Source organism: Garra rufa, chromosome 20 (genome assembly GCF_049309525.1).
Source record: "Garra rufa chromosome 20, GarRuf1.0, whole genome shotgun sequence".
NCBI classification, from domain to species: domain Eukaryota; kingdom Metazoa; phylum Chordata; class Actinopteri; order Cypriniformes; family Cyprinidae; genus Garra; species Garra rufa.
This window is the reverse complement of record NC_133380.1, coordinates 35,421,930-35,437,519: the sequence shown is the minus strand read 5'-3', so window position 1 is coordinate 35,437,519 and position 15,590 is coordinate 35,421,930. Positions and strand designations below refer to the sequence as shown.

Genomic DNA, 15,590 nt, shown 5'->3' with positions numbered 1-15,590 from the left:
AAAGGTATGAAAATGACCTCGGCAAAGTATGTAGAGTTTTTGACTGACCACTTTCTTTCATGGTACAAAAAGAAGAACTGTGCCTTCCGTAGCAAAATCATCTTCATGCATGACAATGCACCATCTCATGCTGCAAATAATACCTCTGTGTCATTGGCTGCTATCTGCATAAACGATGAGAAACTCATGGTGTGGCCACCATCCTCCCCTGACCTCAACCAGATTGAGAACCTTTGGGGCATCCTCAAGCAAAAGATCTATGAGGGTGGGAGGCAGTTCACATCAAAACAGCAGCTCTGGGAGGCTATTCTGGCATCCTGCAAACAAATTCAATCAGAAACTCTCCAAAAACTCACAAATTCAATGGATGCAAGAATTGTGATAGCGATATCAAAGAAGGGGTCCTATGGTAAGATGTAACTTGCCCAGTTAGGATGTTTTTGATTGAAATAGCTTTTGATTTCAGTAAATATGACCACCTAATGCTGCAAATTCAGCAAATGCCCATTTTCAGTTCTTTACAACCTATACAATGTTTTAACTCTGTTGTGCATAATAATGTGGAACAGTGCATTTTCAGTTTTTTATTTTTGAAATAAATACTGTTATCATTAGGAGGTTTGTTCAATAAAATTCAAATTATACCCTAATGGTTGATGACTTAAAAATTATACTGACTGTCATTTGCATTGACTAATTATGAAAACCAGAGAAAGATATCATTTGCATAATAATTTGGAACGCGGTGTATTACGTAATAGTCACTGTTATGTTAGGATTAGCCTATTTTTCAGTAGTCTTTTGCAAACACCATATTTATATAAGAAGGAGGAAACGATGGTGTTTGAGACTCATGGTATGTCATGTCCATGTACACAACTGTTATTAAACTATGCCAAGGTAAATACAGTTTTCCACTCTATGGCACCTTTAAGGAATCACACAGCACATATTTGGAACTACTATAATATCACAATAAATTAGAATATGTAAAATGAATGGTAAAATGTTTACATTTATCTCCTTAAATATAATAAAATAAAAATCTACCTATAAATTGCATGGTCTCAACCTTTTATGAACTTTGAAGGATTCTAAACATGTTCATCAATAAGTCTATTCACATGTAAAAAAGATAACATTGAAATAGCACACCTGTGAAAAAAAAAATGAAAAAATCATGTGTAAGAGCCATGCTTTATGTATAAAAACCTATGAATACTAATGAGATCATGTAGGCGTTTTTAATTCACTGTAGTTACCATCTTGTAAATAACAAAACAATCTTTGCAGTTTGATAAAACAAAAAGACAAACTTGTCATTAACTGTAAGGTCATGTGGAGTGCACTGCAACGTGGGATACAATATTCCACAGAGTGCTCTCTAGTTGTTTACTGCTCATTTTTTGTACAAATGTGAATTCATCTGGATATTCCACGCATAGAAAACATTCACATACTGTGTGCTTGTGTGTATATACATATATATACTCATACAAATACACACACACACACACACACACACACACACACACACATGCAATGCTGGGAAGTATGCTGTTTCAAATTTCACAGTCTCGCGCCAGTTTAACCTTTGACCCCTTGCAAATGAAGCAGATAATTTAATTAAATAAACAATTTTTTTAATGAACTTCCGTGCCTGTGGTGCGAAATGTAAAATTATTTCCTTTTCTGTGTAGATACAATGTTTGTTTGAAAGAGTGTGTAAAGTTGGTTCCACACGAATAAACAAAATAAACAAACTGCTTGTTCCAGCAATAGGAGCTGAGTTTTTCTTTTCATATTATACAAATGTAACAGTCAAGCGGTTCTACGCAATGTTATTGACATTTGACTGACACTAAATGTTTTCCATATGGTGCATTATAAGCCTTTCATACATGCCATATTTATTAATGCATAAATACTTCATATGACTCAGTGTGATGCATTATGGACGATATTCAAGATTTGTAATTTCAAGAAGGCCCTGGTGTCATGGAAAGGGGTATTTTCTCGAATCTTCCATCATTTCCTGTTTCAGGGGTCTGGTAGGAAACAGATAATACCAAATTGGGGGAAAATTGTCCAAATCTGTGCACAATTACCCCCATCTCTCCTCAGTAAGACTCCCCTGGCACGGTGCTTTCCATCGCTGCATGAGACCAAGCTCAGCACTCAGTCCTATCAGCCTCCATTTTCTGACCCTCTCACAAACATTACTGCAAACTACAGCCGTTCAGATGCATTTACTGCCGTCCCTTTCCAAATAGTAGAGCCTTTGGGCGCGAGGTGTCCGTGTGTGTCAGAGAGAGACAAATAGAGGAAGAGAAAGAGACATTTAGACATAGGAAATGTGTTGTCAGTGTGAAAGGAAGTTTTCAGAGTCCTGGAGGGTCACAAGGCCAGCAGGGATTAAGTTATTGAATGACACGGCTAAATTGGCGGATAATCTTTCATTTTTTTTTTTAGAAGTTAGAAACATAAAAACCGAAGGAAGAGCTTTCATGTTGTCTGGTTTCTGTGTGATTGATATGTTAACTTATCTTTGAAGACATCTCTGGAGCTCATTTGGCCTGGTCAGAGATTCTTTGCTTTCATTAAAATACAAGTAACTCTGATTAAAAATGTCTATTGTAAAAAAAAAAAAAAAATGTTGATCAAATGCTCAAACAGATTAGTCCCTATATATATATATATATATATATATATATATATATATTTTATTAATATATATATATATATATATATATATATATATATATATATTCAGTCAAACCAAAAATTATTTTGACACCAGATCTAATTTTTGATATTTTTTTACTAGTGGGTGCAGGACACTATAGTTCATTTATGTAAGTGAGGAAAGCACAATAAAGTAAACTGTGACATATGGTACCCAAAAATTCTTCATACAGTGGACATCTGTGAAAGTGACCAACATTTGAACATTTGAACATTTTTTTGTTACATACCTTTTTATCAAAGTTATCTGACATTATCAAAATGAATTTGTTTTGAATTTAACTCTTGAGTTCTTGTCATATTGTATTACCATTTTCTAAACTATAGCGAATAAACTGTGATAATACAAGACATTTTGAAGGTGACTCAATAAACTTTGGTTTGACTGCAATTTATTTGTGATTCTCAAGATGAATTCTGAGTTCTTGTCATACTTTATTACCATTTTCTAAACTAAAGTGAACAAAATATTTATACATTTAAAGTGGATCAAAACAGTTCATTGAGGTTGTTTTGTTTTATTATTTTGGTTTTAGGACAACTTAAGGGTTTCGATCCACTTCAAATGTTGACTACACTTCCAGTCAAAAGTTTGGGCACACTTCCCCATTCTCTTTAATGGGGAAGTGTGTCCAATTTTTTGACTGGAAGTGTATATATATATATACAGTGGTGTGAAAAAGTGTTGGCCCCCTTCCTGATTTTTTATTGTTTTGCATGTTTGTCACACTTTAATGTTTCAGATCATCAAACAAATTTAAATATTAATCAAATATACCACAAGTAAACAAAACATGCAGTTTTTTAATGAAGTTTTTTTTTTATTATGAAGGGAAAACAAAATCCACATGGCCCTGTGTGAAAAAGTGTTTGCCCCCTAAAATTAATAACTGGTTGGGCCACCCTTAGCAGCAACAACTGCAATCAAGCGTTTGCGATAACTTGCAATGAGTCTGTTACAGCGCTGTGCAGGAATTTTGGCCCACTCATCTTGGCAGAATTGTTGTAATTCAGCCACATTGGAGGGTTTTCGAGCTTGAACCGCCTTTTTAAGGTCATGCCACAGCATCTCAATAGGATTCAGGTCAGGACTTTGACTAGGCCACTCCAAAGTCTTCATTTTGTTTTTCTTCAGCCATTCAGAGGTGGATTTGCTGGTGTGTTTTGGATCATTGTCCTGCTGCAAAACCCAAGTTTGCTTCAGCTTGAGGTCACAAACAGATGGCTGGACATTGTCCTTCAGAATTTTTTGGTAGACAGCAGAATTCATGGTTCCATTTATCACAGCAAGTCTTCCAGGTCCAGAAGCAGCAAAACAGCCCCAGACCATCACACTACCACCACCATATTATTCTTTTGGTATGATGTTCTTTTTCTGAAATGCTGTATACACCTTCCAAAAAGTTCAACTTTTGTCTTATCAGTCCACAGAGTATTTTCCAAAAGTCTTGGGGATCATCAAGATGTGTTCTGGCAAAACTGTGATGAGCCTTTATGTTCTTTTGGCTCAGCAGCGGTTTTCATCTTGGAACTCTGCCATGCAGGCCATTTTTACCCAGTCTCTTTCTTATGGTGGAGTCATGAACACTGACCTTAACTGATGCAAGAGAGGCCTGCAGTTCAGATGTTGTTGTGGGTTGAGTCTTGGCTGCGCTCTTAGGGTAATTTTGGTCGGCCGGCCACTCCTGGGAAGGTTCACCACTATTCCATGTTTTCGCCATTTGTGGATAATGGCTCTCACTGTGGTTCGCTGGAGTCCCAAAGCTTTAGAAATGGCTTTATAACATTTTCCAGACTGATAGATCTCAATTACTTTCTTTCTCATTTGTTCCTGAATTTCTTTGGATCTCAACATGATGTATAGCCTGTTTATATGTATAGTGCTTTTTATAAAACAAATCTCTGTCTTACCTGAATTTAGACAAACTCTGTTATCTTAGATAATTTCGAAATTTCATCTGATTTTGTTGAAATATATATTTGAGTATCATCAGCATAACAATAGAAACTATTGCCATGTTTTCTAACAATATTACCAACTCGTACATTGAAAATAGCAGAGGGCCTTAGACAGATCCTTGTGGCACTCCATTCTTGACTGCCGTTAGTTGAGATCATTCCCTGTTTAAATAAGCAAAGCGGTAACAGTCAGACAGGTATGGGCCATTCTACAGAATTGGTGCAAACTGCAGTCCCACAACCAAAACAACACATTAAAAAGTATTAAAACCCACAATAATATTTCAAGATTTATGATCAGGGAATATTCATCCCTCTCTCTCTCTCTCATAGCGTGAGTAGATAGGCCCCATCATTTTGAGTTAAATGTGTTCAAAAGTCTGAAAAATCAGTGTAACTTTAAAGAATGTCACTACCGAACATAATTTTTCTATAATTCAACACACTTTTTTGGTAGCTTTTCCAAATGCCATAAAATAACTTTTTTTGTCTAAATGGTTTCATAAAGAACCTTTGACATCTGAAGAACTCTTCTGTTTCACAAAAGGTTCTTTGTGGCAAAAGAAGGTTCTTCAGATTATAAAAAGGTAAGAAAGAAATGTTTTTTAAATAACCCTGGACTGAATGGTTCTTATATGGCATCGCTGTGAAGAACCTTTTAAAGCACCTTTAATTTGAAAAATTGTAGCCCATAAAATTGTTACTACCGTAACAGTCACAACCAAAACATGTCATCATTGTTTTGATAGTGACAAAAGGGAACACATAATCCTTTATTTGGAGGAAATAAACACAATTTTAGTAAAGTTATGCAAAATGGGATGTTTGGTCAAAAATAAAGTAAATTAACTAATGATAGTGTTTGGCTCAATGTATATTCAAACTAATGAATCCTTAAGATTGAAATCAGTATGATCAACTTTTTGCCTTTTACAAAGAAAAACTGGTTTCAAAATACAACAAATCTCATAAATCACACTTGAAATATTGTTCAAATTGTAATTATTATTGATTTGCCTCTAAAAACATTTGATGTCATTATTTGGCATATTAGAGTCAAAACTTTTTACAGAGGGGATTTTGGGTATCTCATTTTGTCACTCCACAATTCAGAAACAAACTTAGAACAGACAGATAACCATGTATTTTTTTTTTTTTTATACCATTTTTGGGGGAATAAAATGTTGTATAAAATCAAGCAAATTATATATGAACAAATCCCTCTGTAATAACCTTCAGGATATAAACAGGATTAAAAATTTAAAGTTTGGTGTGTGTAAGTGCTACTGAAGTGGAGATTTATGGCTTCTCATTTTGAGAAAACGGCCTTTAAAAATATGTATTGTAATTGAAATCTATTGACACAAATAGATAAAGTGCTACAAAAGAAACACTTAACAGTGTCTTTTGGGTGTTTTCTTTCCACTAGTCTGAAAAAACACTTTATGAAACACCAAAAAGCCCAAAATCTCAAACTTGACAGGTGTATATTTACAAGGAAGATTAAAGCAAAATCTTAATAGGTCAATGTAACTAGAAATACCCTTCTTATTAAATGATATATTACTATGTTTCGGTAGTGACAAATTTGGGGAGAGCACAAATATTCTAGAACTTAGGTTTTGTATACATACGAAATTTCTGGGAAAAAAAAATGTAAAATCATTCCACACAGTTTAAGCTGGACATTTCCTGGTCATTAAAAAAAGAGTGTATTTTAAACAAAAAGCTTTATTTCAGTTTTTTCCTTTTTTCTTGTAGTTGTCCTTTGCCAGAGCATTTGAACATTTTATAGGAACTCAAAATATGTTTTATCCACATGATTAACAAATAAAAATAATCTCATAGTAACACTTGGAGAAAAAAAAAAAGAACATTTCAGGACTACATGTACCAGAATGCATCGTGATACAAGCAGGAAACAACAACAACAACAACAGCAACATCTGACTCGTCTAGACTCATGTAACTGCAGAACTGGTACCATCGTTGCTCTAATAATTCAAGGGTCTACATTATAATTTCATATCACATATGAATAATTTCTGCTGCTCTTTTGAAAAGTTAAAAATAACACAGGAATAAGTAAAATATAAAAGTTCCAACAAACATTTAAAAAACGTTGTTCGTTCTCTTAGACGATCCATGCCGGCTTGCCTCGAAATCTTCATGACATATATTTTTTTTACAGTCACAAAACAATTCCAACGCACAAATATTCCCACATCTTTATAGTTTCTCCTTTCTGTTCTTTTTATTTTATTTTGTTTTCATGAAATTGTCTCAAAAGCAGAAGTGCTATGTGGATTTTGAATCCCTCGTATGGAGTCTCATGTAGCGTTTCTATTTGCAGTGCAAGGCCTCGGTCCGTCAGTCTTTACGCCAAAGCCTGTGATGTCACAGCGATGTCACAGTGACCGGGCGCTCAGGGTCCTGAGGCCTCTCATTCAGCGGTCCTCCTCGGCACGGATAAAGGGAGCAAGTGCAAGTGTGGGAGATCTATGCGTGACGGGGCGGCACATAGAACAGACCACATTCAAAAATGACAGCGAGAGAGAGAGAAAGAGAAAGAGAGAGAACGAGAGAGGCAGATACAAAGAGAACAAGAGAGCGACACAGGCTGAGACGAAAGTTAGAAAGCTGACCTGACAACAAACACTTCGACACTGACACCGCTCTTCCACTTGGCACACTATACACTGCAGAAATACATTCTCTTAATCTGTATTTTTGTCTTGTGTAGGTTTGTGTAAGATATTAAGACCGCAATTTTCCAATATAACATTATCAATTGTCACTATCAGTCTTGCACATTTTTTTTTTTTTTGTAATTAATATTTCTTGAAATAATTAATTCATTTATTAATTTTTGGAAAATACTATTTTCTTAAATTAAACCTCACAAAATGTTAGATTTATGCTTAAAAAAAGAACAAAAAAAGATAATTATTTGCTATGGTATGGAAGTCCATTTCCACCACTGAATAGAAAAATAAAAACAGTATTGCAAGATTTTTTTCACACAATTTAGATTTTTTTTTGTTTTTTTTGTTTACTTTTTGCAAATCTCAGAATTGTGATATAAACTCACAATTGTGAGATAACACGCAATTCCAACCTTTTTTCTCGCAAATGCGAGTTTGTAATTTGCAATTCTGATTGTTTTTCTTCCAATTCTTTTCTCAGAATTGTGGTATAAATTCCACCTTTGTAGTTTGTATTCTACAATTCTGACTTTTTGTCTCGCATTTCTGAGTTTATGTCTTACAATTCCAACTTTTTTTCTCAGAATTGTGCTACACACTCACAATTAAGAGATAAGTCACAAATCCTACTTTTTCTTCATGCAATTCTGATTTTTTTTTACCATATTTCAATTTGTATTTCACAATTCCGATGTTTTTTCTTGTAATTCAGACTTTTTTTCAGAATTGATATCTTGTAACCCACAATTACAAGATATCTCGCAATTCCAACTTTTTTCTTGCAAATGTGAGCTTGTATTTCACAATTCAGATTTTTTTCTTGCAATTCTGACTATTTCTTCTTAGAATTATGAGATATAAACTCAAAATTGTGAGTTATAAAGGGAAAGCCTAATTTGTTCTCAGAATTGCAAGTTTATATCTCACAATTCTGACTTAATAACTCGCAATTGTGTTATTAAGTTAAAATTTCAAGATACAGTAAACAAAAAAGACTTTATAACTCACAATTGCGAGTTTGTAGCTCACAATTCTGAGAAAAAAGTAAGAATTGCCAGTTTGCATCATGCAATTCTGAAAAAAGGCAGAATTGTAAGATAAAAAGTTGCACTTACATTTTTACATTTTTTATTCAGTGGCAGAATCAGGCTTCTATAATATGGAGCCCCTAAAGTGCCCTAAAATACAAACAAACAAACAAACAAAAAAACAACAAAGAGCATTGGAGTATGTGTTTTGGAATATCTTTTACAAGAAAATACTATTTTAGTCTTAATTTGTGTTGCTTGACGTTTCTGTGTAACTTTGTGAAATGTACTAGCAGTTTGTTTCAAACTAAATCCTATACTATTATTTTTCATTGATACATGTGTACAAAAAAAACTTAGAATAAATCTAATTCACAGTGTTGTTGTTTATTTGTTTGCAAGTTGGCAAAAATTTCAAGTTTGCACAAGAAACTTGCATCAACAACATCCATATGTATGCACTAAAAACGTTTACACACTTTTGTGCATACGTGTATGGAAAACTTATGCACAAAAACAAACGTTTTCTGTTCTCGACGTGTGAATGAGAAAAATTGCCTTTATGTTGTGTAAACAAATGAGAAAATGTTTCATTATCAAACAAATTGTGCACACAGATTTATCTTCTTCTTTTTTTTTCCTGCAAATGTCACTTTAGGGGCTCCATCATTTTCTAATAGGGTAAATAAAATGTCACTCAATGTAAGATTATTTAAAAATAATAAATCTTACACAACTGTTGTTTTTCAAGTAAATGTAACTTATTATACTAGAAAACAAGTCAAAAATACCAACTAAGAAAATTATTTTTTTTTGCAGTTCAAGACAGACAAACTCATTTCAGCTTGAGCACCAGTGAAAAAAAGGCCATTTTTAACTATGTGATTTTTTTTTTTAAATCTACGCAACATTCTTTTTTTTTTTTTGTATGACAAAAAAAGATCATAATAGAAAAATCTACACTGTCGTCTGTGACTCCCCTCCCATGACTCTAAAAGCCTGAAATGTTCCATGGTTGAAGGTAATCTCTTACCAAAGCCAGTATTTCTCCCACTCCCCTTATTAAAAAAGTTTAAGTAGTGTCTTTGGCAGATTCACGAATAGAATTGTTTTCTTCTCTCAATGAGTAATGGAACACATTTTTTCTAGTAATTTTGTAAGGGACTGTGACTGCTCTGTACATCTGTTCGTATGCGAACGTCGGCATAGCACAAACACACACGCAAACACGAGCATAGACACTCGCACACGCGCTCACAAAAGCTCAGATGACAGTGAAGGCTCAGGTAGGTGGTTAACGCAGACAAACAGAGCGATTCAGATGGCAGTCGGTTGAATCGGTCTCCTGACACGCAGATGATGATGGGATGTTGGCAGAAAATAGAGCGCTCTCAAAAAAAGCTGGCCAATTCACATGTCTTTTTTGTCAGTCGCCAATGCAGGAATGCCCAAATTTGGGCATTTGGGCGGGGCTTAATTGTCATTGCAAATTAGGGCTGGTTAGCAGATGTCCTGTAGGGTTGCAGGCTGGGTAAAAATCCATATCAACAGTGCAAGGAGCAGGTGAGGAGCAATGTCTGTTGGCTGGACTCCAGAACTGAAGGGGCGGGGTGTGTCATCATGATGTATGATGGGGCGGGGCATGTTGGGTGGGCGTGGCCAGGCTCAGAGGGTTATAATGCTATGAGGGGCACAGGAGCAGAAGCAACGGAAGCATGAGCCACAGACTGGGCGTTAATGCCCAACCACCGCTGGAGTCATCTGTCAGGAACGGCTCTGGAGACTCGTACAGAGAGTCATCTGGCAAAAAAAGAAAGAAACGGTTGCACATTAGTAATCATAATCCATATTTTTTGTCTTTAAATTTCACCACGCTGAATACTCATTGAAAAACTCCCACAGATCATGGTTTCAGGCCATTTTAAGTCTTATTTTGATGTAACAAAGTGGTTATATCTAAGTATATGAGTTGTTTACTTTCTTTTTTAATTAGTCTTCCTATTAACTCTGAATGTGCATGAACACGAGGCAGGAGTTATCGCATTAACCAATCACAGCCAAAGATTAACCAGTCATATCCAATCTTATCGTGTTGGAGGCATTGCCTCCTCTCATTTCACTTACCACATAAACAGAGTAAGGAGAGAAAGTGAAAGTAAAAAGTGATTGTGCATTCAAAACGGCAGTTTCAATGCCCTGCATATTAATAGCGGTCAGGCTCTGTGATTAAATATGTATTTTCCACCCTGTGTTTCCTTCCTGCTGTGTGAGCTACTGAAATGAGCCGCTCTGTGAAACAGCCAATCAGAGCAGAGCACATCATTATTATTTATGAACATTCCAAATAAGGTAATAACAGACCATTTCATTCTAGGGACAAATTGTTGGGTTGTAAATGGACTTGTAAAACAGTTTCTAGAGAATTGTAGCCCTTAACTAAGACATACCTTCTATGTAGATATCAGAGAACAATTTTAAATATTGTATCACAATTTAAAATATTGTTCATGCAATTTATGATTTATCGCATGAACCAATCACAGCCAAATATTAACCAGTCATATCCAATCATATCGCAATGGAGGCATTGCCTCCTCTCATGCGACTTTCCCCCATTCATTCTCAATTACCTCACACCCAGGGTTGCCAGGTTTTCACCACCCAAAACCCAATAAAATTAGCATTCCAGTGGCTAAACATTATGTAACTAGCATTCCTTTAACTCACGGACATGAAAAACAACCCGCGGCAACAGTATGAAAGTTGCCCAATTCGGCATCAAGTCACAGATTTAATTACTGAATCATTCATTCCTTTGATTAGTTCGAATGGCGGATTCATTCAGGAATAAAGCAAGTGACTGTCTTTATGAATGGGTACTTGATTAATTGACTCACTAGATTTATTTAAAAACGCATGTTCATTTATAAACAAAACACTGATGTGTTTAAATGAAGATGCGCGGCGGCTTGTGACTTGTTTTAGACCATTTTTGATGACGAAATCGAGCAAAATTATGCAATAGTGTTATAGTCAGACAATGTAAGTCACTTAATATTAACTTCTTGTTTATTGAACTGTTGTATTAAATCAATATCCCATTTATAAACTCCCTTAAAAATCATTAAAATTTGTCACTCATCTTAGTTTATCGCGATCTCACAAAGTTCCATTATAATCAGCAAAGCTCTTTACACTGCACAATGAATCTCTTATTTAAACTCTCTCTACATCTGTTATGAAAGGATTCGTCAGATATGTCCGTGGTACATTACTCAATGTTGCAAAAGCATGTAGAAACCTTTGAAGGATCAGTCGCACTGGTGTTCTTAAATATTTTTTCAGTCGCACGCAATAGTTTTCAGTTGCAAATGCAGAGCCCTGATGGGGTCTGTTAAGTGATTTATAGACTTTTTAATGTAAATATATTTTTCTCAGATTTCGACATCTTTATCTCGTTTATATGTAAAATGTGATGAAGCATCTGTGTAAAGGCTCTGTATTCTTTACTCTCTAATCGCCGCCTCTTTTAGCCCCTGGCCCATCCTTGTAGCTTTTCCCAGCCTGCCTTTCATTGGCTTTTGTCTCAGGTCCAACAATTCCCTTCTCTTGATCCCCAAAGACATTAAAATGGAGTCTGGGGTTTAGATTAACCCTTGTGTCCACAACAAGACTAGGATTCCACCCCGTCACAAAGCAGGAAAATAAACAAAGACATGGAGGGGTCACGGCGAATGATAAAGCTTTTCACTGACAGGCATCTGTTGTTCTTTTCGTTACTCTCCATCCTGGATATGCACATATATAAATATTTCATGAAAACACCCCAAAGCCCACACCCTAATGAAACAATATTCAGGCCTTCACAACAACTTTCTACACCTCTGAAGCCCAGTGGTGGACAAAGGTTGAGAACTATGAATTCCAATTCGAACAATCAAGTAAACTTCAGTCAGGTTTTGACTCTCACGCTCTCATGAGATCTAATCGCTGTGAAAGGCAGTGTACATTATCTCCGAGAAGCTGGATGGAGTCACGAGTGCTCTTGTAAACAGATAAATGATAGAGTGAGAGGTGAATCGTTATTTCAATTTGCATGTGATTGTCTGAACTGCTCTCTGGAACACTTCTGTTTGCTAACAATTACATCACGCTAATGGGCTGTCATATGAGCTGAGGCTTCTCCTCCAAACGTACACGACCCCTAAATGATGACTCTGGAAAAGGGATTTAATGAGTGATTCAGATTCACTTTCCTTAATGATTTCATAAACATTAAAGAACCTCAAACTGCACTTTTTTAGATTCCACATTATGTTATTAGAATTATACTCTTTGCATTTATGCTGATTTCTTATGGTTACGAAAAAGTTTAGAATCTCATGTTGTTTCAGACCTGTATGACTTCCTTACTTTTGTTGAAAATTGTGGGTAATCAAACAGTTTCTTGTCCCCACTGACTTCCATACAATGGAAAACATAATATGGAAGTCCATACACTGTTTGGTTCCAGACATTCTTCAAAATGTCTTATTGTTCAGCAGAATCTGAAACAGGTTTAGAACAACATGAGGGTAAGTAAATGATGACACATTTTTTTTTTATCTTTGAGTGAACTATCCTTTTATTGACTCTAAAAATATCATGTGTTTTAACCAAATACAACATTGTAACATTTTCCTTTACAACCTATATCAATGTACAAATCTCAATGTTTATTTATTGAACGTTTTTAAAATATATTTCTGCATGTAAACAATATATTTTACAAATATTAAAAATTATTAATGAATGAATTAATATCATAAAGTTTTTGGCGAGTCTAACCACATTTTACAACCTGAACTAACTGTGCTTTTTCATGAAAAGATCCGTTTATCTTATGTTTTTGGAAATTTATTTACATTGACACACAGTCATGAGGGTCTGGAGGGGTCCAATCTATGACATCATTTCCTGTTTGATTTTTTTTTTTTTTTTTCCTACATGTTGGTTGCGCAACACTTGGTTGACATGATTTGGTGGATAAAAGTTGTTCAAATGCTACTAAGCAGTTTGGTTAGAATATTTGTCTAAGTAATAATAAAATAATATGCCAAACTATCTATTTACTTACAATATTTACGATAGTCCAGTTTAGACATTCTGCTGACTGTAAGTAACTTTTGACTAGCAGTCATTAGAGTATTAGTAGACTGTCTGCTTTATATCTGCAGACACGTTATTTTGACAGTCCTCCAACACACATTCTACTGACTATAAGTAACTTTGCAAGTACATGTCAACTTATTGTACTAACCCTAATCTAACAGTCTACTAATATTCTACTAATACTTTAATTGGACTGTGTGTTTAATTTCATTAACAAAAACAATGATGAAAAATGTTCGTTGACAAGCTTTTTTTTCCCACAACTAAACCGAGATGATGACGAGACTACAATAAGGTCAATATTGATAACTTTGATTCTATCAACATGCAATATTATTGCCATAAAAAATGTTTAAAAAAATAAAAACTATACCTAAATCTCTTTGTATTTTCATTGAAAAAAAGGAGACCAAATATTATTAAATACTGCTGTACATACCTCTACTACGCAAGCTTTCATGTGTTCAAATCCCCAAATCAGGGCTTCTTTGTTAAAAGGATACATTTCTTCCTGGTGTTTTGCTTTATATTTGCAATCTGGCCAATTCAAAGCGGAAGTGCTGATGATGATATGACAATACAGACAAACAAGTAAGCTGAAGTTTAGCAATCTCCATGTGAGATGTTCAGCTCAAATGAATGTCATTCAGCCAGCATGTGTTCTGCCATGAGATCTTGACTATTTTGTTTGCGCCTATGGTTGCTGAATAACTCAATAACTAACTAAACCTCTGTTGTTGTAACAGAGAAACATTATCGCAATTTATAGCCTATAATAAATCAGAACACTAGATGAGGCAAAATAAATCATGTGTATAATGCTGCCTTCACATGCTGTCAGGATTATTGTAAATACGAGTTTCCTAATCAGAAATTGGACATTAACATCCTCTCAAGTCATATTTACTAATGGGAAATTTGGAAATAATTTTGATACAAGTTTCCGAGTTGGGCAGGTCATAAACTTTGAACATGGTGGAGAGGACAACCATTGCTGCTGTCAATGCTGTTCTCACAACAACTACATCCCTTTGACTTGTTGCTAAAGTAGTGTATTTATAGGCTAGATATAAATTATCATTCAAAGCATATTGTATGTTTATGAACAGTGAAATAAGCATGTATTTGACCGAAATTCCAGAATTGTCAGCAAACTGCATGTGTAGAACCGTGAATTTTTTTATGACTGTCAACCAATGGGATGCTACATTTTATTCTTTCCGATGTTAAAGCACTTGAATACGAAAAGCTCCCATAAATAGGAAATAGGACATTTTCTGATAGCACGTGATGGCAGCTTTAATCCACATTCTACTGATTTGTGCTTATTGGTGAAAGTGCAATAAATGAAATGTTGTCATTCTCAAATGACAACAATTATTGTGATTATAATTTTGATCAAAAATATTTTTTTATCAGTTTAACATTATATAGCATAATAAAAAGATTTCATTTACTAAAACTAAAGTGCTCAGACATTTAGTCAAATAAACTTAACTAAACAAAAACAGGACAAGGTTGACTAAATATGATAGTAACTAAAAATGACATTTAACACAAGACTAAGACTAAGGCCAATTTAAAAGACTACGACTATGAAGAAGCATGAAGTATGAAGTTGGAAGTATGCCTAGAGTGGACTTTTTTTGAAATAAAGTGTAACCATTTTTTCTTCATGATATCAGGAAATGTCAAACAATGCATAATTACTGCCTCTTAATTCTCAAACTGGGGAAACCTCCCTCCTGAACCTTTTAAAAAATACCAAGCATTTTTCATCTAAACAAGTGTATTAAAAATGCCATGAGAGCATTTATTAATGCCGCCAACTCTTGCACCATACCTATGTTTTACCAGGTCCTTCTTGATGCTGAGCAGGTCTAGATGAGAACGCAAAAGTTGTAAATTACAGCCTAGCTTAGTGAACATATTTTCTGAACATGTCTGACACGTCGCAGTCATGAGCGAGCATGATTTAAGCGGTGTAGCCCATAGATGGCAT

General features: G+C 34.9%; 1 protein-coding gene across 1 annotated transcript in view; it reads right to left on the bottom strand.

The window, feature by feature from the left end:
* Positions 1 to 6,417: 6,417 nt before the first annotated feature.
* Positions 6,418 to 15,590, bottom strand: part of efna2b (ephrin-A2b) — a 176,694-nt gene continuing 167,521 nt past the window's right edge. The window contains exon 4 of the mRNA XM_073825817.1: positions 6,418 to 10,237. Within this exon, the coding sequence (XP_073681918.1) occupies positions 10,119 to 10,237 (119 nt within the window). The 3' untranslated portion in view covers positions 6,418 to 10,118. The remainder of the gene's footprint in view (positions 10,238 to 15,590) is intronic.